General features: G+C 37.1%; 1 protein-coding gene and 1 long non-coding RNA gene across 9 annotated transcripts in view; one reads left to right on the forward strand and one right to left on the reverse strand.

Moving 5' to 3' along the window:
- The window catches only part of UEVLD (UEV and lactate/malate dehyrogenase domains), a gene marked incomplete at its 3' end in the record, with an annotated part of 46,383 nt that extends 35,375 nt beyond the window's left edge, over positions 1 to 11,008 (reverse strand). The window contains exons 1-5 of one of the 6 annotated variants that reach the window (XM_081278737.1): positions 10,848 to 10,981; positions 6,918 to 7,030; positions 4,675 to 4,757; positions 3,508 to 3,592; positions 667 to 732 (exon numbers count right to left, since the gene is read on the reverse strand). In XM_081278737.1, coding sequence (XP_081134863.1) covers positions 667 to 732; positions 3,508 to 3,547 — 106 coding nt within the window. In that variant the 5' untranslated portion in view covers positions 3,548 to 3,592; positions 4,675 to 4,757; positions 6,918 to 7,030; positions 10,848 to 10,981. Of the gene's footprint in view, positions 1 to 666; positions 733 to 3,507; positions 3,593 to 4,674; positions 4,758 to 6,917; positions 7,031 to 10,847 lie in introns of all 6 variants that reach the window. The other 5 variants (XM_081278736.1, XM_081278738.1, XM_081278739.1 and 2 more) reach the window with 5 other exon arrangements.
- The window catches only part of LOC308640827, a 73,404-nt gene that overhangs the window by 41,863 nt on the left and 8,916 nt on the right, over positions 1 to 22,625 (forward strand). Inside the window, exon 1 of one of the 3 annotated variants that reach the window (XR_014020360.1) lies at positions 10,953 to 11,090. The exons of the other annotated variants lie outside the window; for them this stretch is intronic. This is a non-coding gene — a long non-coding RNA (uncharacterized lncRNA). Of the gene's footprint in view, positions 1 to 10,952; positions 11,091 to 22,625 lie in introns of those variants that run through there. 3 annotated transcript variants of the gene reach the window in all.

The raw sequence follows: 22,625 nt of genomic DNA on the forward strand, positions 1-22,625 counted from the left end.
CAAGGGCAGATCCATGACTGTCTAAATTCTCTTTTCATTGTTTTTTCTTCTTCTTTTTTTTTTTTTCATAATGAGATATTGAACTCAGGAACCCTGTACCACAGGATTTTCATGTCCCTAGCCTCTTTTAAGATTTTTTTTTTTTTTTTTTTTGAGACAGGGTCTTGCTAAATTGCTGAGGCTAGCCTCAAACCTGCAATCCTCCTGCCTCAGTTTCCCCAGTTGCTGGCATTACAGGTATGTACCATCACCCCTAGCTATCTTGCTCTGTTCTGTAACCCAGAACCTACTAGAGTCATGGGCACATAGTTGACAATAAATAATTGTTGAATTAAAGTTTAATTTATGGCGCTGGGGTTGTGACTCAAGTGGTAGAGTGCTCACGTAACACATGTGAGGCACTGGGTTTGATCCTCAGCATCACATAAAAATAAAATAAGATATTGTATCTACTTAAAACGAAAAAATAAATATTAAAAAAAAAAAGTTTAATCTAGGTCTTCCTTGACTAGGACAGAATCCTGACAGATCCAGTAAGGTTCTAAATAGATCTCTTATGTGGAAATACTTTGAGAATGTTATGGCATGAACAAATGTAAGTTTGTGTGAGTTTAAATGAACTGCTCTTTTAGAAAACTCCCACATTTTCTTTCTTCCCATACTTACCCTGATACATCACAGGAATAGTACCAGTAAAATTCAGCAGGTCTTTCTGGGAACTATCTTTAAAAACTGGAAGAAAAAAAGTGCCAAAATGTAAAATCAGAAGTAGAAAGAATTATATTAAAGTATATAAATGCACATCCACACACATCCACAATCTCTAAACACCAGGATCAGTACATATATGACAACAAGGGGATAATCACTAGATATTATTTACTTAGCAGTGAGGGCAACTGAAAAAAAAAAAAAACCAGAACTTTGATACTAAAATCCCAAGTTCTAGACCCACCTCCCCTCTTAGAGGCCTGTGTGACTTTTAGCTACTTTAATCTCTCTGATCTTCAGTTTTATCATCTATAAAATAAAGATATCTGCATCATGAAGCTGTCATAAGGCTCATGTAAGATGTGAAAACCCTTAATAAGAATCAAAGTATTATAAAATGTAGGGATGGATGGGCACAGTGGTGCATACCTGTAGTCCCACAACTCAGGGGGCTGAGGAAGATTGTAACTTCAAGGCAGCCTCAGCAACTCAGCCCCTAAACAACTTAGTGAAAGCCTGTCTCAAAATAAAAAAGGACTGGGGATGTATCTCAGTGGTAAAATGTCCCTGGGTTTAATCCCCAGTGCCAAAAACAAACATTAAATTTTATTATTTAAAGTAATAAATTAAATAATTGTCACATGTAACAAATCAGTTATAATCACTTTTATAATCAATGTTAGCTTTACTTTTCAAAGCAACCTTTTAGAAAAATCAATAATTATCTCTCTTAGTTTCTTTAAATCCATTATTCTCAACCTTTTTTCAATATTTATGTCCCTGAAATTTCAACTTTCCCATCAATAACTGGGACACGTGAAGAATCAATGTCCTAATCTCAGGACTAAATACCAAGACCACTCTCTAGGGTTTCAAACAATCAAACTGCACTGGAAAGCAATACTTTTAACATCTCAATAGTAACTGTACTGTTTCCATAGAGGAAGAAAAACTTCTAGATAGACTTTGATGACTTATAAGAAAATGGAAAGAGGGGAATAGGAAGAGTAGCAGAATACAATAGACACTAATATGGCTGTATGTATAAACGTGGCTGTAAAACCAATGTGATACTACAATCTGTACATGTGGAAAAAAAAAAGAATTCATACCCCACTTGAATCAAATGTATGATATGTCAAGATCATTGTAATGTTTTGAGCAACTAATAAAAAAAATTTAAAAAAAAAGAAAAGGGAAAGAGAAAACCAGGCTCTCTTAGTCTGTTTTGACTGCTATACCAAACTACTATAAACTGGGAAGCTTCTAAAGAACAAAATTTATTTCTCACAATTCTAGAGGTTGGGAAATCCAAAATCAAGGTGCTGGCAGATTTGGTTTCTGGGGAAAGCCTGCTTCTTGATTCACAGACAGCAGTCTTTTTACTGTGCCCATATATAGGGGAAGGGTAAGAGTCTTTCTCAGGCTGCTTTTAATAAGGGCAATAATCCTATTTATGAGGACTTTTGCAAAGAGCCTACCAAAGGCCCCACCTCCTAATGCTATCACCTGGTGATCAGAACTTAACATATGAATTGGAGGGTTACAAACATTTAGACTATAACACAGGCTGTCAGAAAACTCAAGGACAAGACAGCATGTAAGTACAAATGTAACCCTGAACTATATAAGTGAAAGTAACAATGGGTGAAGGCATCAATCCATGAAAAACTAAAATGGAAAGAGGAATGGAACAGGGATTATTACTCAAGGACACAGAATAATCTAGAAATGCATTAGAGGAAATGTGTGAATATTCATTCTTCAAATTATTAAATGTGATTAAAATAGGGACTCTGAGAAGGTTCAATTATCCTGCATTATTGGGGTAGGTCTAATCTAATCACATTGGTCCTTAAAAACAGAGAACCTCTACCAGCTGCAGTTAGAGGGAGATTTGCCTACGGAAGAATGCTGGCTTTGCAACATTGCTGGCTTTGAAGATGGAGAAAGGAGACCAAGAGTCAAGGAATTTGGGTTACCTCTAGAAACTGAAAAAGGGAAAGAAAAAGTAGCCCCCACCCACATTGTTCATGAAGGAAAAAGACCTGCTGACTCATTTGTTGGAACTCAGTTAAACTTATAAGCTACAGAAAATTTTAATGGACTTCTAGCCTACAAACTGTAATATAGTAAACTTGTGTTTTTTAAAAACCAGTAAGTTTTAATTTGTTATAGTAGCAATAAAAATATAACACACAGGTACAGTGGTGCACAGCTGTAATCCCAGTGACTTGGGAGGCTGAGGTAGAAGAATCAAAAGTTCATGGCCAGCCTCAGCAACTTATCAAGGCCCTAAGTAATTTATTTTAGCAAGACTCTAAGCAACTTAGGGAGATCTCTTCTCAAACTGAAAAATAAAAAGGGTTGGGGATGCAGCTCAGTGGTAAAGTACCCCTGGGTTCAATCCCCAGTACCAACCATTCCTCCACCTCACCCCCCAAAAAACCTCAAAGCTAGGCCTATGGGCAATTCTGTAATCCCAGCAATCCAGAGGCTGGTTTTGGCAGAAGGATCCCAAATTGAAGGCCAACCTTGACAGCTTAACAAGACCCTATCTCAAAGAGCTGGGTATGTGGCTCAGTGGTAAAGTGCTCCTGGATCCAATCCCCAGTTTTGGGGGGCGGAAAACTAATACAAAATAATATTGAATTAACTTAAATTTCCTCAGACCTCAAATCACAAGTGGTTAAAAATCAGAAAAAGAAATTAAAAATTATGATTTTTACTGTTCTTTAGGATCAAGAAATTAATAGTTCAAAGAAGGCAGCAAAAATTAGAGAATATTATTCTTACCGTAGGTATCCATGGAATATTTGAAATGTGGGAAAAACATATTTACATTCTTTAGTTCTTCCACAGTTAGATCCCTGAACTTGTACTGAGAAGAAAAAAATGAGCATGGAATAAAAATTAATCTATGAGTAAGAAAACAATTACAACTAACACTTAACTGAACATTTACTATACGCTAGGCCCTAGAACATTATAAACATGAATGCTGATCCAGTCATGACCCTAAGAAGTAGTTGGGCTTACAACTGCTCTTTTTCCCTGCCTTTTCTTTTGCAGTACTGTGGATTAAACCCAGGGGCACTTTACCACTAAGCTACATCCCAGCCCTTTTTATTTTTTGTTTTGAGACAGGGTCTTGGTAAATTGCCAAGGCTGGTGTCTAGGGATTCTCTTGCAGCAGCCTCCCAAATCACTGGGATTACAGGTGTGCACCAATGCACCCAGCACAACTGCTCTATTTTATAGAAGAAAGGGAAATCTAGAGAAGTAAAGTAATTTGCCGAGTCAGATAGCAAGTAAAATATTGAAGCCAGAGCTCAAAGCCGGGACTTGGGCCTTTAATTATTAAATCAAACCGCTTCCAAATATCTTCTGAAGTCTAAAAGAGATAGGGCAGAAAGAATTACCTATCACCACTATTCAAGATCCAGTTGTCAGCCAGGCAGAATATCACATGCCTATAATCCCAGCAACTCAGGAGTCTGAGGGAGGAGGATTAGAAATCCCAGGCTAGCCTGGGTGATTTAGAAAGACCCTGTTTCAAAATAAAAAGGGCTAGAGATACAGCTCAGAGGTAAAGTGCTCCTGGGTTCATTCTCCTGTACTGCAAGATCCACTTCTCTTTTCTGAATACTTCATTCACTTGAGACATGATTTTGCATCCCATACTTCTTGACCTGCATCCTGGGTTTCAAGGGAAAACAAGCCAGCATGATATCACATGTTTGTAATCCCAGCAATTTAGGAGGCTAAGGCAGGAGGATTGCAAATTCATGGCCAGCCTGACTTAAAAGGGGCCCTGTCTCAAAATAAAAAGAAATGGAGATCTAGCTTAGTGGTAAAGCACCCCAGTGTTCAATCTCTAATATCAAATATAAAAGAAAACAAAACAAAAACAAAGGGAAAACAAAAGCATGCAAGCATTTACTGTTATGTTAAGTGAACTACCTCCTCATTTATGAAGAAGTCCTCCCAGAAATACTATCTTGGTTACCTTGTGGGCAAAATCATTTCATTTCTTTGAACTTATTCTGCAAAGAGAAATAATACCCACTCCTGAGACTTGTGAAAGGATTAAGTGAAAGGAAAAAAGAGAGGATATATTAATATTCTGTAAATAAAATACTTAGAAATAAATTCAACATGGTACAAAATTGAAACACAAAACCTTGTTGAAAGAAATAAAATAGAACTATATAAATAGAAAGACATCCCATGTTTGTGGATTAGATTATTATTAAAATGGCAATATTCTCCAACAGATTCAACACAATCCCTATCAAAATATAAGCTAGCTTTTTAAAATAAAAATTTGCAAACTGATTCTAAAATGCATATGGAAATTTAAGGGGCTCAGAATGGTCAAATCAGTCTTGAAAAAGAACAAGAAAGCTGAAGGATTCATGCTCTTATCAAGATAGGCTATAATCCAAATGAGACAGTAACAAGCATTGGAGAAGATATGGAGAAATCAGAACTTCCATACAAATACACCTCTGCTAGTGATAAAATGGTGTTGCTACTTTAGAAAAGCAGTGAGAACTGCTCTTCAAAATATTAAATATTGAGTTTTCAAATGATCCAGAAATTCCACTCCTAGGTATGTACTCAAGAAAAATGTAACCATATCCACATAAATAATGGAATATAATTGATCATACCAGCTTCATTCATAATAGCAAAAACAATCCAAATGCCCATCAACTGATGGATTTATCCAACAAAATGTGTCATATTCATAAAGTGGAATACTCAGTCATTAAAGGAACAAAGTACTGATACATGGATGAACCTTGAAAACATTATGCTAAGCGAAGGAAATCCAGTGCAAAAGATCAAACATCATATGATCTATGTATATGAAATATTCAGATTAGTCAAATCCATAGAAACTGAAAATAGATTAGTGGATGTTTAGGATTGGGGGAGATTGAGAGAAAATGGGGAATGACTGTTAATGGATCTTGTTTCTTCTCAGAGCCTTAAATTTTTCATTAGTAAAAAAGATCTCTAGCAGTTACAGGGTTTTGGGTCTAATGTCTAGGTCTTTGATGCACTTTGAGTTGACTTTTGTGCAGGGTGAGAGATAGGCGTTAAATTGCATTCTTCTACATATTGATTTCTAGTTTTCCCAGCACTGGTTGTTAAAAAGACTCTCTTTTCTCCACTGTATGTTTATGGTGCTTTTGTCTAGTATCAAGAAAATTGTATATATGTGGGTGTACCTTTATGTCTTCTATTCTATTGATCTTCATGCCTGTTATGGTGCCAATGTCATGCTATTTTTGTTACTATAGCTCTGAAGAATAATTTGAGGTCCAGTATTGTGACGCCTCCTGCTTCACTCTTTTTGTAAGGATTGCTCTGGCTATACTGGGTTCTTTCATTTTTCTAAATTAATTTCAGAACTTCCTTTTCTAGTTCTGTGAAGAATGTCATTGGAATTTTGATTGGGACTGTGTTGCATCAGTGTAGTACTTTTGGTACTGTAGCCATTTTGACAATATTAATTTTACCTAACAACATGGGAAGGCTTCCTATCTTTTAAGGTCTTCTTCAATTTCTTTCTTTATGTTCTATAGTTTTCACTGTGGAGATCCTTCACTCTTGTGTTAGATTGATTCCCAAGAGGTTTTTTTTTTTAGGTTTTTGTGAAGGGAGGATTATTTTCCTAATTTCTTTTTCTGCAGATTCCTCATTGGAGTACAGAAATGCGACTGATTTATGAGTGTTGACCTTGTATCCTGTTACTTTGCTGAATTCACTTATGAGCTCTAGAATTCTTTTGGTGGAGTTTTTTGGATCTTCTAAATATAGGATCATGTTGTCAGCAAACAAAGAAAATTGAACTCTTTTTTTTCCATTTGTATCCTTCTCTGCCTGAATTTCAAGGACCATCTTGAATAGCAGTGGTGAAAGTGGGTATTCTTTTCTTGTTCCTATTTTTAGAGGAAATACTTTCAGTTTTTTTCTATTCAGTATGAGGTTGGCCTTAGGTTTATCATTTTATAGTCTTTACAATGTTGAGGTAAGTTCTTTCTATGCCTCATTTCTCTAGTGTTTTAAACACGAATGGATTCTGTACTTTGTCAAATGCTTTTTCTGCATCTACTTAGGTAATTATGTGATTCTTGAGGTTGATATGTTTATGTGGTGAATTACATTTACTGATTACCATATGTTGAACCAACCTTGCATCCCTGGGATGAAACCCAAAATTAGACCAGAAACCCTGCAGCTGCTAAAGATGTAGGCCCAACACTCCAGTATGTTGGCACAGGAACTGACTTCCTTAACAAGACTCCTAAAGTGCAAGAAATAAAATTAAAAATCAATAAGTGGGATTGTGTCATATTGAAAAGCTTCTGAACAGCAAAGGTAACAAAAGCATGAAAAGAGAGCCTAGAGAATGGTAGAAGATTTTTGCTGCCTACTCCTCAGATAGGACATTAACATTCAAAATATACAACAGCCACCTACTCCTCAGATAGGACATTAACATTCAAAATATACAACAAACTAAAAAAGTAACACACAAAAATAAATAAATAAATCAATAAAGGGACAAAATAACTAAACAAATACTTCTCAAAAAGAGAAATACAAATGGTCAACAAAATATGAAAAAATGTTCTACATCTCTAGCAATTAGGAAATTCAACTCAAAACTATCTCACTCAAGTCAGAATTGCAGTTATCAAGAATAATAAATGTTGGCAAGGATGTAAGGAAAAAGATGCACTCATACATTGCTGGTGGGACTGCAAACTGGTGCACGGGAAAGCAGTATGGAGATTCCTCTAAAAACCTGGAATGGAACCACTATTTGCCCCAGTTAGCCCACTCCTCAGTATATACCCAAAGGACTTAAAATCAGCATACTACAATGATGCAGCCACATTAATTCACAAGAGCCAAGCTATGGAACAAACCTAGGTGCCTTTCAGCAAATGAATGGATAAAGAAAATGTGGAACATATACACAATGGAATATTACTCAGTCATAAAGAAGAATGGAACTATGGCATTTGCCAGTAAATGGATGGATCTAGAGACTATCGTGCTAAGTAAAATAAGCCAATCCCTAAAAACCAAGGCAAATGTCCTCTCAGATATGTGGATGCTAACACACAATAAGGTGAGGGTAGAGAACAGAAGTTCATTGGATTAGACAAAGGGGAATAAAGGGAAGGAAGTAAGGAGGAGAGTAGGAAAAAGACAGTATAATGAATCAGACATAACTTTCCTATGTTCAGTATGAATATACGTGACCAGTGAAACTTCATATCATGTACAATCACAAGAATGAGATCCTAATTAGAATAAGTTATATTCCATGTATGTATGTCAAAATGCACTCTACTGTCATGTATATCTAAAAAGAACAAATAAAAAAGTGAAAAAAAGAATACAAATAACAATGTTGGTGAGGATGTGGGGAAAAAGGTATACTCATACACTGTTGATGGGAGAGCAAATCAGTGCAACCACTCTGGAAGCATTATGGAGATTCTTTAGAAAACTAGTAATGGAACCAGCAATATGAACCAGCTATCCCACTCCTTGGTATATATCCCAAAGATTTAAAATCAGCATACTGCAGTTGCAGCCACATCAATGTTTTAGCAATTTTTAAAAGTCCTAGGTTGAATGTTTTCTCTGATATGCAGAAGGGAATTCAAAATAAGGGATCAGAGAGAGATTAAAAAGAAAAGAGAAAAAAAGAAAAAGGGAGAGGGAATTTCATCAAAATGAGGAAATATCATTAGAATAGATGAAGGGGATTGAAAGAAGAAAAGGGAAGAACAGTGGAATGTGAAAAGGAAAAGGGAAGAACAGTGGAATGAATCTGACTGAACTTTTATATATGCATGCATGGATGTGGCACAGTGGGTCCCAGCATTGGGTATATCCACAGGACACTAATTAAAAAAAAAAAAAAAAGTAAACCGTAAATAGTTTAAAGAGAGATTTCTGGAGTGGAGGGAAGACAGGGGAAGGCAGTGCTGGGGACTGAATTGGAGTGGGTTGTATTACATGCTTTTGTGATTATGTCAGGGTGTCCTCTGGCGTTGTATATAACTAAAAAGAATTTTTTTTTTAATTTAAAAAAGATATAGCTTGGCCAGGCATGGTGGCACGTGCCTGAATACCAGTGGCTCAGGAGGCTGAGGCAGGATTGCAAGTTTGAAGCTAGCCTAAGCAAAAGCGAGGAGCTAAGCAACTCAGTGAGACCCTGTCTCTAAAGAAAATACACAATTGGGCTGGGGATGTGGCTCAGTGATTGAGTGACCTTGAGTTCAATCCCAGTATCAAGAAAAAAAAAAAAGATATAACTTAACTGCCTATCAGCTTCTTCAATAGTATGCATGAAGATCTCATAATTAACATGTAAAAATTAGATATTAAAAAAATACGAATGCAAATAGTAAGTAGAGGCAGGAAATTATCAGTCAACATAAAGGATATCCAAATTACAGAAAGGCCTTCTTGAGGAGCTGAGTCTAATAATAATAATAATAATAATAATAATAAATTCCTCTATTCTACTTCCATCCTAAGAAAATCTTTGTCTCCATTTTCCTTTGTTCCAGTTCAACCAAAGCTTTTTTTTTTAAACAATTCTTCCCATAGAAGATATTGATCATCCTCCCCACATTAACACTTGGTAGTACCAGGCATGGTGTTGTACCCTTATAATTCCAGCTACTGCAGAGGCCTAGGCAGGAGGATCCCAAGTTAGAGGTCAACCAGGGCAACTTAGCCAGACTCTGTCTTAAAATAAAAAGTAAAAAGAAGCCAGCTGTGGTGTCTCTCCTGTAATTCCTGCAACCTGAGAGGCTGAAGCAGGAGCCTGATGGTAAGTTTTGAGGCCAACCTCAGCGACTTGGCAAGGTCCTAAAACAACTTAGAAAGACCCTGTCTCAAAAATAAAAAGTAAAAAGGACTGGGGATGTGGCCCAATGGTCAAAATCCCCTGGGTTCAATTCCCAGTACCCCAAAAGAATAAACAAACAAAAAGGGGCTAGGGAAGTAGCTCGGGGTTAAAGCACCTTGGGTTCAATCCTCCAGTATGGGGGAGGAAGGGAACCAACCAAACAGAATAACTTGGTAGACTGGTTCTTTTAATTTAACATTCTCCAAAGAGGGGACAGAAGGGGTAGTAATTTTAAGAATGATGATACTTCTCTTCCTACAAGATTTACATCTTTCACAATAAATAAACTCATTTAAATCAATTATATAAATAATTTTAGTCTTGGGGCTTCAAAACCTCCCTGAGGTGTGCAAAATGCCCCCGCAAAAGAGAAGTCAGGCAGGTTCAACGAAATAGCTTATGTGTATGACTTCTGCACAGGGAAATATTAAGAATCACTTACGGAGGAAACTCCTGAAAATGAGAATTTTCTCAGACTGCTAACTGGTGGGGTATAAGAGGTCAGAGGTGCCTTTAATCTTCTCACTGGAAACTCACACTAGTCAGGCACCAGATTTCTGGATCACTCCTCCCATCCTCAACCTTTCAATATTAAAAGGATCTTTCCTGGGCTCTGTTTTCATACTTGTATCTACTCAGGTCTATCATTCAGCTATTCAGCATCTATGCTGCTGTCAGGCATAGCGCTAGGTGAAGGGCATACAGAAAAGCGCAGTGCCTGCCTTCAAAAGAGCTCACAACAGTAGAAAAAATTGTAAATAATTACTCCACAAAGTGGTAACATGTTTTTGAAAGCAGATGAGAGGAAGAAGTGAGTCAGACTTCCAGCAGTGCCTGAGTCTTAAAAAGGATGAGGAAAAAGAGCAGGCCATTTCAGAAAAAAGGCGTGATCACAGGGACAGTGTGTGCTGGGACTGTTTGAGGCCAGCAAAGACCGTGGCTGAGAAGCACTCTTGCGGGTAGAAACTGGGGAGCAGTGAGTAGAGTGAAAGCCCAGGCCTCGGTGGGGCAAGGTGGCCTCAGATCCCGTGGCCTCCCAGGGGTCGCTGCTCACAGCCGGCTTCAGACCAGTGGGTCTCAGCTCCAAACCGAGTAACGCGAGGCGCGGCAGCCCGTTCAGGGGAGGTGACACCCTCCCTCCCGATCCCCGCGTCCCAGACTCAGCCCAGCAGGCTGCCCACACCTTGCCTAGCAGCCGTCTCACACTCTCGCAGTCGAACTCCATCTCTGGCCAGATCCCGGAGCACGGTTCCAGGACCCCAGCCCCAGTACCTTCTTCCGCAACCTCTCCAAGACGGAAGCCGCGGAGGTCCAACCCTGCCTAGCAATCTAAGGGCCCGCCCCTTCCCAGACGAAATTCCAGCAGCATTCAACGCCGCAGGCTCAGCTGGGACTCCGCCCAGAGGCTGAATCGCTGAGCAGTCAGGTAAGGAAAGGGCGGCTAGAACCGCGTGGGCAGAAAGCGAACCTCCCGCAGCTTGCTGGAAGGAAACCCAGACAGTTCTGAAAAGAGGAGTAGGAAGGACTTGTGTAGAGGTAGCAAAAGACGTAGAAGCAACACGCGATTTTGTAGAAATGTGTTTAATTCAACCGAGTACCAGAAAAAAAATCAAGACCGAAAATTGTAGTAGGAGGGCTGGGGATATAGCTCAGTTGGTAGAGTGCTTGCCTTGTAAGCACAAGGCCCTGAGTTCGGTACCCAGCACCAAAAAAAAGAAAATTGTAGTAGGATATGGGGAGGAAGAGGTAGTGGAAATTTAAAAGCTAAATTTCAAAGAGTAGAAAGGGAAAACAGGAGGAGTCTTGTCAGGTAACAGATAAGAGTGAAGGTGATGCAGCATGAGGGAAAGAGTTTGTAGTAGTTCCTTTTTTTTTTTTTTTTTTTTTTGGACTTTTGCCAAAACTGTTAGTGGTTGAGAGAGAAAAAACCCTGTTGGAGGGAGGGCAAAAGTTTGAAAACTAGAGAGGGAGGAGATTAGTGGATACAGTCGTCTGGAAGAGGAAGGTGAAGAATAGATGGAGAATACTATAATTTTCTGGTGTTATTCAGTCTCCTTGACTTGTGAGGCGACTTATTTACTCTGAACCCCTGACTTGAGGCGCTGGGGCTAAAAAGTTGTAGTAGCTGGCTATTGTAGTTATCAAGAGGTTTGTCAGTCAGGAAGGTGATTGTATTTATAGGAAGAGCCAAAAGTAGGGATGCTGTGACTCAATAAGGAGAAGACAGTGAAAAGCTGGAAGGAGCATTTCTTAACCCATTTAGTGCCAACTTTTCAGTTCTGTGAGTATGCCAATGAAATTGACACAAGTGCATTGACACAAAGGTTATTTCCCCAGCAACGGGGGGGGGGGGGGGGGGGGAATAAGTCATGTTGGGACTGATTAAGTGTGGTGAAGAATAAAAATTTTAAATGATAGGATAAAGAAGACCAGGGTATATATCATTGAGAGGTGAGGAGATGAGTGTTCAATTAGAGGGCAACCAAAGCAAAGTCCTATGACAGGAATGTGTTTGGGGAGGCTCAAAACAACAAGGAGGCCCAAATGGCTGGAATAAAATGAAGTAAGAAGTGAGCAAGCAGAGATGGAAGTCAGAGAAAAAAAGCAGGAAGGAGAGATGGTTTACATAAGTGATTCTTCAGTGTGGTCTGATAACAACCTCTGTATCACCTGGAATGTGTTAGAAATGCAGTTCTTTTTTAAAAAAATCAATTTTATCAATAGACACAAACATTATATATATTTATTGTATACAACATTTTGTTTTGAAATATGCATGCATTGTATATTTCAGTGTATATTCTTAGAAATTAATGGTTAAGTCATTTCTAAGACCCCACTCCTACTCCTGATTTATTTAATCAGAAACTCTGGGGATCCCCAGCTATCTGTTTTAAACAGATTTCCAGGTGATTCTGAGGTCATATCAAAGAGCTACTGTGGGGCTTTGTAGACAATTTTCAGGACTGTGTTTTTTCCCTCCAGCCAGAGACCATCAGGAACACACCTGTGTTTAAACAAAGTGGATTTATTACTCCTTGAAATAAGGGGGAAAGTATTGTGGGGAACCATTGGGACAGCTCAGTAAGAGTGTTAGAAAGAAACTATTACAGGATCTGGGTAACTTGGGGAAGGTTTTAAGGAAACAAATCTTCACTCTGGATTGTATCCTGTCAGAAAGCAGGGACATTTCTGTGACTGGAATATCTCAATAAATATTATCTGTAAGATGAACAAAATAGGGTGAGGATAAAGCCACAATTGGTAAAGAAACATCAGTCAATTTTATTAGAGAGAGGAGAATGTTTGGTATTTCATAGATTACACAGTGACCTTGTTCTTGTCTTTGTTCAGACAAAATTAAGTGGCCCTGCTGTGTCTCACTTTCTCATGATCTGAGTGATTATGTTTGGGTTGGTGTTCTGTGAAATGGTTTATGTGCAACAAAAGAATAACCTGGCAGCTGGGTGCAGTGGTACATGCTTGTAATCCCAGTGGCGCGGGAGGCTGAGGCAGGAGGATCACAAGTTCAAAGCCAAGTTCAGCAAAGTAGCAAGGCCCTAAGCAACTTAGTAGGACCGTGTTTCAAAATTAAAAATTAAAAAACGGTTGGAAATGTGACTTATTTTTTAAGTGCCTCTGGGTTAAATCCCCAGTACCAAAAAAAGAAGACGAAAGAACAACCTGACCTCTCTATGAGTGCCAGGCCAGCTTCTAGCAATACTGAGGTCTACCTATTGTCAGACCAGCTCCCTTAAGTTAAGGTTTTTTTTTTTTTTCTTTCTCGGGCTTTCATTTTGACAGAAAGAAAAGCCACTGGAAGGTTTTGAACACAATGGTTTGATTTAATTAAGTTTTTGTTTCTGTTTTTGTTTTCTGTATGTGTTATGCTGGGGATCATACCTCAGTGCCTTGCACATGCTAGGCAAGCACTTGACCACTGAACTACATCCCCAGCCCTTCTGATTGTATAAAAGTGCACTCAGCCAGATCAGATACACCTTAGAAATAGTAGGACTTCCAGGGGCTCCACAGTTTAACGAATCCTGTCAGAAATCTATTAATCAAGGAAAAGGTTAGCAGCAAGACCTGAACAAGTTTCTTTCATCTTTTATGAAACAGCCTTTTATGGAAGTGGCCTTCCATCCAAAACACCAGTTCTCTTCTAATATAGTCACTATGAATACTGTTTGTGTGTATGTGTGATTTCCTTTGTGGAAAGTACAAGAGTTTAATGGGTTTTATCTTAGTTAATCTTTATAAAAACTTATGACCTGGATAGAATTAGTACATCAGTTTTACTGATGATGAAACTGAGGATTAGTGTTATATTAACTGTTTTTTGTTTCTGAGATCCATTTTTTTTTTCCAAAGGCACCAGGGATGTTTAAGCACCGAGCCATATCCCCAGCCCTTTTTGTTAAAATTCTGATTTGTTATACATGATGGCTGAATGCAATTCATTTCATATTACACACACAGAACACAATTTTTCAAGACACTGGTTTGTACACAAAGTATTTTCACACCATATGTGTCTTTTACATGTACATAGGGTAATGATGTCTAACTCATTCCACCTCCTTACCCCCTCCTTTCCCCTCTCTCCCCTTTGTCCTATCTAAAGTTCCTCTATTCCTCCCATGCTCCCACACCCCAGTCGCCATTATGCATCTGCATCCTCATATCAAAGACATCATTCTGCCTTTGTTTTTTTTAAACCCAGCCTTTTTTTTTTTTAAAGAGAGGGAGAGAGAGAGAGAGAGAGAGAGAGAGAGAGAGAGAATTTTTAATATTTATTTATTTAGTTAGTTAGTTTTTGGCGGACACAACATCTTTCTTTGTATGTGGTGCTGAGGATCGAACCCGGGCCGCATGCATGCCAGGCGAGCGCGCTACCGCTTGAGCCACATCCCCAGCCCCTATCCCCAGCCTTTTTTATATTTTATTTAAAGACAGGGTATCACTGAGTTGCTTAGGGCCTTGCTAAGTTGCTGAGGCTAGCTTTGATCTCACGATCCTCCTGCCTCAGCCTCCCGAGCTGCTGGGATTACAGGTGTGTGCCACCATGCCCGGGCTCTGAGATCCATCCTTATAAGTAAAAGGTGTATTAATATGATAGCTTTGGGGTGGGAGAAAAAAAACTACAAAATTAAATATGAATACTGACTTTAATATGTATATTTATTTCAAAAGAGCTTGAGTATGAAAAAGTGTGCATCTTAAAATAGAATATATGTAGTGTAATAAGCTTCATTTTACAGACAGGGAAGCCAAAGACTCAGGTTAAATTATTGTATGTAATGTCAAAAAACATATTCCTAATCTATGTATTATACTGCCTTTTATTGTGTGAAACTGTGATGAGATTGTGATTGGTAATAATTTAGAGTATAGTACCTGTCTACCGTACACAAGGCCCTGGGTGGGTTCAGTCCCTACCACTGCAAATAATAATTTAGGAAGTCTGAACTGTGTGCCTGTTTACATTTAGTTACAAAAGGAAGGTATATAATACAAATTTATGCTTTTTGAAGCCACCCTCTGACTTCTAGACTGGCCACCCTCTCTCCTGAAACTGGTGCTATTAGATCTCAGCACGCTGAAACATTCAGTCTTCCCCAATTACATTTTATTCTTCCTTGCCTCATGCCTTAGTGCCTGCTAGAATATTTGATTGTACTAGAGTACCTGTCTACCTTCATTTCCACTTTCTTTCACTTTCTTTCTATCCACAAAGACTGTGAGGCCCTGTAGAATAGAAGTCACATTTCATTCATCTCTATGTTCCCAGTGCCTTATATGTTTGAATATATGCATTTATTAATTCTACTAATATTTAGTAAGCCAGATATAAAGAGAACTTCAATAGAAAGTTTGCTGAATGAAAGAAAGCGTAGGGAAATAAATGTATATTGTATTAGTTCTCTTTTATATTTATTTTTTAGTTGTAGTTGGACACAATAACTTTATTTATTTTTATGTGGTGCTTGCTGAAGATTAAACCCATGGCCTCACACGTGCTAGGTGAGTGTTCTACCACTGAGCCACAACCCTAGCCCTATAGTGTATTAGTTCTCAGCCTTGTCTGGGCTTCACACTTTTAAGAAATCTGTTGGAGGGCTGGGGATGTGGCTCAAGCGGTAGCGCGCTCGCCTGGCAGCATGTGGCCCGGGTTTGATCCTCAGCACCACATACAAACAAAGATGTTGTGTCCGCCGAAAACTAAAAAAGAAATATTAAAAAATTCTCTCTCTCTTAAAAAAAAAAAAAGTCCAAAGTACCTCCAGACATTTGGGGAGAACTATTAAAAAAAAAAAAAAGAAATCTGTTGGAAAATATAGACTTGCCCTAAAATTGTTTATGTTTATGTATACCATTAATTTTGTGTCTAATTTCTGAAATATTCATGATTTCACAGAAGGCCACTAGACCCAGCTTTAAGAAATTCAAGTGTAGTTGGTGGGGAGTCTAATTGGTTCATAATTTTTTGGCATAGTAGTCTGAAGTACCTTTAACTCCATAACCTCACTTTGGGGAATCTGTCTTATGGAAATAAAAATAACCAGGATATATGTATAAAAATGTTAATTATGTTAAAAGAAAATAAGTCCTCAAACTAAAAAATGGGAAATTTTTTGACATTCTCTGTCTTTCTTTGAAGATTTAGAAAAATCACAAGAATGGCTTGTTTAAAATTAGAATTTGTTTATTGATACTATGCTTTTTAAAATTTTTTTTAGTTGTTGATAGACCTTTTATTTATTTATATGCTGTGCTGAGAGTTGAACCCAGTACCTCACACATGCCAGGTAAGTGTGCTACTGCTGAGCCATGGCCACAGTCCCTTGATACTATTCTTTTGGTCTCAGTTACTTGCATAATTATTGGCCTTGTGAAGACATATCTATAGGGGATGAGACCTTGTTACTGCAAATATCACAGGTGTATCCATATCATATTATGCTTCTTAGGTGTTTGGAGCTTGTTATTCTTTCATTGATTAGCATATTCTTCACCTCAGGCTATCCTTTCAAAAATATCCTTTATTACAACCTCTGTGGCTTTGTTTTTATACTTTGTGAAATGACATACTGCAATCTTTCTTGCTTTTCTTAACCTGTTTCTTTTTGTAAGGTTTTATGCAGCCTCTCCATGCTTTGTCTGAATTGGCCATACTCTTTATTACTATGTTGCTTCTTTGCTAAGGAAAAAAAATGAAAATGTTAAGAGAAATTCAACTAAGAAATTTTGTTTTTAATAATCATAGCAAAAATTGGAAAAATGTAAATGCATATGATATTAGTTATTAATGTATTACCTTTTGATCCAAATCCACCATTTGCTTCTTGCTCTGCCATAATGGAGCTGGACCCTATAAGCAATTCTGTTTTGATAAGTGGACATGATTTGGAGTTTTGTCAGTAGAGGGCCCTAGGGAAAATGCTGAAGGAGACAGGGCTTTCTCTTCCTAGATCTAGCATGCTTGTTTTCTTCTTGGTTCAACTATGTGGCTGACAGTGGCATTTATGGGAACATCTAGTGGTTCTCATCCCCAACGAGTGTCATGGCCCTCTGTGAACAGCTTCCACGTCCCTGAAACAGATTGCCAGTGAGTTCCATGAGCTCACCCCAGGGCAGCTTCCTGGTACATTCTACTGGCACATCCCCAGTTTCTCAATGATGCTCAGTAATTCTGACAGAACCCACTCTGGAGGCTTCCTGAAAATTCTACCATCACCTCAAAGAGTGAGTAGTTCCCTCCTTCCTGGATTTGGCTTGCAGCAGCTCATTGGACCTCTCTACCATTTCATTGGTCATGGCCACTATGACTTCTCAAATTTTAGATCCCAGCTCCAGAAGAGAGGGGACTCTTCCAAATTTATTTCTCAGATGAGTACTATACACTAGAGATAATGGCTGCTCTCTCTATGCTGTTCTTGTAATAAGTCCATAGTTAATCTCTTACTCCTAGTTAATATTTCTTTTTATTAAACATCCCTGTTCAAATTACTGTGTGCTTTATTAAACATTTTCTTTTCAAATTACTGTCCTGTCTCCTGGCTGATCCTTAACAGAGTAAATCATTGAAAAAAGATGAAATAAACTAGAATACTATGCAGGAATTAAAAAAGAATAAATCAGGCTTTTGTGAAAGACGAACTGCTATAGGAATTGCCTCTCTCCATAAATATATATAAAATTTTACAAAACGTATGAAATAATTATTTACAGACCTTGTACTTGAAGCAACACAAGACTGTGATCTCTGAAAGATACAAATGAAGCTAGCTCTACAATTTCCCCAGCCTGGAGGCAGTTTTCAGAGTATAGTACAGAGAGGGATACTCAAAATGAGAGTCTTGCTGAGTTGAAGAGAAAGATAGAAGAATACAAATGAGGCCAGAGTGCCAGAAATTTGCAGAATGGAGTTCTGAAAAGAGGGAGCTCCACAAAGAACTCTGGAGATTTTTACAGGGGCCTTCAAGAGGCTTTGGCTGAGTTCTGTCTGCACATACATGGAATAAAATACAATTAGTCCTGGAAAAGAATCACCAAAAGCAGTAGGCCAAACACTTCTTAGAATTCCTTAAGTTCTGAGAGTTGTAGAAAATTCCACAGAATGGAAGATCTAATATAATAGGCTTCAGAGAGAAGAACAGTCATATCTCAGTAGTGTAGGTAATTAATCCTAGAGTAAGACTGCTCTTGGCTTTCCATAACAAAGCTTACAAACAAGCCTCAGAAGATCTTAGAACAAAATCCAACACTCTTGTAAGGAATACAACAGAATCCAGTAAAATTCAACATGTTCAAAAGTTAACAGGTATTTTAAAAAGCAGGAACTATCCCATCAAGAACCTTTTTTTTTTCTTTTTGGTTTTTAAGTTTTGTATGCTGAACAGTCCATGGACATTTGTACATATATATATTTGTCTCAATCTTCTCATTTCTAGCATTTCTTGAAGGTAACTATTTTCTTGACTCTTTTTTTAAGGACTAGGGTTTTTGATTAGTATACCTTGATTTTATTTTTTGTTTTGTTTCATATTATTTTTCTCCTAATTCCCTTGATTATCTTCTTTTCTTTCCCTAACAGTCAAATCCTACTGTTCTCTCTTTCACTCTTCCTTTTACTCTTTACTACTATTCTGTCTCATCCTCTCTCTTAATTATTACATCCTACATGTCTGCATTCTCTTCACCTTTTGAAATAGCAAACCCTTTTTGTAAACATAATATCTGTGACCATGAACCGAAATTTCAAGAAACAATGGATAACTTCTATACCATTTCTGTTTATATTGCCAGCTAACATTGTAGATGCCAAAAAAGGAAATAAATATTTAGTTTAATGCTGAATATTGATTGCATTGCTTGTTATTATTATTTGTCTTCCCCTAAGGTATTAGAAAACTTCAGGAACACTATAAATTCACAGGGTAGAAGCTCTGCCACATCAGATTCTTATTGATAAACGGGTAGACATACAAAAAGCTCAAAAAGCAAGGGAACAACAACCCATCCCCCAAAAATAAAAATACCTCATTAACAATCCAATGAGATCACAGTGGAGGAAATATCAGAGAAGGAATTTAGAAAGTTCATAGTTAAACTGATATGTGAAGTAAAAGAGAAATAAGGAGTGAAATCAGAGAGAAAAATCCAAAAAGTGAAAGATCTCTTCAATAAGGAGATAGAAATCCTAAAGAATAATCAATTGGAAATTCTCAAAATGAAGGAATCAGTACATCAAATTAAAAACTCAGTGGAGGGGGCTGGGGTTGTGGCTCAGCAGTAGAGTGCTTTCCTAGCACATGCAAGGGTGTTGGTTCAATCCTTAGTATCACATAAAAATAAAATAAAGGAATTGTGTCTAACTACAATGAAAACAAAATTTTAATTAAAAAAATCAGTGGAAAGCATCACTAGCAGACTAGACTACTTAGAAGATAGAGTTTCAGGCAATGAAGAAAAAATATATAATCTGGAAAATAAAGTTGACCATGGAAAAAAGACGCTAAGTGACCATGAACAGAAATTTCAAGAAACATTGGATAACATGAAAAAGAGCATCAAGATTTATCAGAATGGATGAAAGCTTAGAAATAAACCAATGAAGAAATATCACAAAATTTCCCAGACGTTAAGAATGAAATGGAAAATCAAATACAGGAGGCTTACAGGACTCCAAACATACAAAATTACAACAGACCTACACCAAGGCACATCATTATAAAAATGCCCCAATTTTTTTGTTTTTTTAAAGAGAGAGTGAGAGAGGAGAGAGAGAATTTTTAATATTTATTTTTTAGTTTTTTGGCGGACACAACATCTTTGTATGTGGTGCTGAGGATCGAACCTGGGCCGCATGCTTGCCAGGCGAGCGCGCTACCACTTGAGCCACATCCCCAGCCCAAAAAATGCCCAAATTTTAAAGACTGCTAGAGAAAAACAACAGGTCACATTCAGAGGGAAAACAGTCCAGATATCAGCTGATTTCTCAATCCAGACCCTAAAAGGTAGGAGGCCTTAGAATTACATATACCAAGCCCTCAAAGAAAATGGATGCCAACTAAGAATACTATTAAAATACTATATCCAGCAAAATTAAGCTTCAGATTTCATGATGAAATAAAAAATTCCAAGATAAACAAAAGTTAAAAAGAATTCACAACTGGAAAGCCTGCACTACAGAACATATTCAATAAAATATTTCATAAAGAAGAAATGAAAAATAAAATTGAAAACTAGAAAAGGGAGAAACTACACTAGAAGAGTAGTTAATCAAAGGAGAAATTAATTGAAATTAAAAACCAGAAATAAAATGGCAGAGAATAAAAATTATTTCTCAATAGTAACATTGAATATAAATGGCCAAAATTCATCAATCAAAAGTCATAGCTGGGCTAATCGCATTAAAAAACAAGACCCATCAACATGCTGTCTCTAAGAGACTCACCTCATAGGCAAAGACTAAAGGTAAAAAGGTGGGGAAAAAAAACATATCATTCCCTTGGATTTCGTGAACAAGCAGGGGTTTCTATCCTCATATCAGATAAAGTGGGCTTCAAGCCAAAGTTAATCAGAAATGCCAAAGAAGGTTATTTCATACTGCCTATGGGGATTATACATCAACAAGATAAACAATCATAAATTTTTATGCCCCAAACAATGGAACATTTATGTACATCAAACAAACCCTTCTCAATTTCAAGAATCAAATAGACCACAACATAGTATTACTGAATGACTTTAACACTCCTCCATCATGACTGGATTGATTGTCCAAACAAAAACTAACCAAAGAAGATATAGAACTAGAAAATACGATTAATAAAATAGACCTAACAGACATATATAGAATATTTCATTCATCAATGAATGAATACACTTTCTTCTCAGCAGTACACAGATCATTTTCTAAAATAGACCACATCTTAGGCCACAGAACAATGCCTAGCAAATACAAAAAAAAATAGAGATAATACCCTTGGATTCTATCAGATTATAATGGAATGAAATTAGAAATCAATGATATAATAAAAAAATAGTACCTACTCTAACATCTGGAGACTAAATAATGTGTTACTTAATGATTAATGCATAGCAGAAGAAATCAGGGATGAAATAAAAAAAATACTTAGAGGTAAATGAGAATAGCAACAAAACATCAAAATCTCTGGCACACTATGAAGGTGGTTCTAAGAGGAAAGATCATAGCATTGAGCTCATTCATAAAAAAAAAATTGAAAGTCACCAAATAAATAACCTAACATTATATCTCAAGGCCCTGGAAAAAGACCAAATCAACACTAAAAGCAGTAGAAGACAGGAAATAATTAAAATCAGAGACAAAATCAAGGAAATTGAAATCAAAAAATGCAAAAATATCAACAAAACAAAAAATTGGTTCTTTGAAAAAATAAACAAAATTGATAAGCCCTTATCCATGCTAATCAAGAGAAAGAGGAAAAAACTCAAATTTCTAAAATTTGTGAAGAAAAGGGAAATATCACCACAGATACCAGTGAAATACAGAGGATAATCAGAAACTATTTTGAAAATTTATACTCCAATATGTTGAATAGAAGTGGTGAAAGAGGGCATCCTTGTCTTGTTCCAGTTTTTAGAGGTAATGCTTTCAGTTTTTCTCCATTTAGAATAATGTTGGCCTTGAGTTTAATGTGTATACCTTTTACAATATTGAGGTGTTTTCCTACTATCCCTAGTTTTTTTTAGTATTTTGAACCCAATGGATGCTGTATATTGTCAAATGCTTTTTATGCATCTACTCAGGTAATCATTTGATTCTTGTCTTAAGTCTGTTGATGTGGTGGATTACATTTATTGATTTCCATATGCATTCCTAGAATGAAACCTGCTTGGACGTGGTACAGTCCAAGAATGTTTAGAATGTTTTATATCCGATTGCCAGTATTTTATTAAGAATTTTTACATCTATGTTCATCAACATAGTCCTTGAAACTCTAGCCAGGGCAATTAGGCAAAAGTATGAAATTAAAGGGATACAGTAGAAAAAAAAAAGAACTCAAACTATCCCTATTTGTTAACAACTTGAATCCTATAAACTTTATCAGAAAACTTCTAAAACTCATAAATGAATTCAGTGAAGTAGCAGGGTATGAAATTGACACCCATAAGTCAGTTGTGTTCCTATACACCAATGATAAATCAGCTGAAAGAGAAATTAAGAAAATCATCCCATTCACAGTAGCCTCAAAAAAAGAAAAAAAAACACCTGGGAATCAGTCTAACAAAAGAGATGAAAGACCTGTACAATGAAAATTACAGAACACTAAAGAAAGAAATTGAAAACCTTAAAAGATAGAAAGACTTCTCATGTTCTGAGATAGGCAAAATAGTATAATCAAAATGGCCATACTACTACCACAAGTGCTATACAGATTTAATGCAATTCATATTTAAATCACAGTGA

Source organism: Spermophilus citellus (assembly GCF_964194105.1).
Source record: "Spermophilus citellus genome assembly, chromosome: 2".
In the NCBI taxonomy this organism is placed as follows: domain Eukaryota; kingdom Metazoa; phylum Chordata; class Mammalia; order Rodentia; family Sciuridae; genus Spermophilus; species Spermophilus citellus.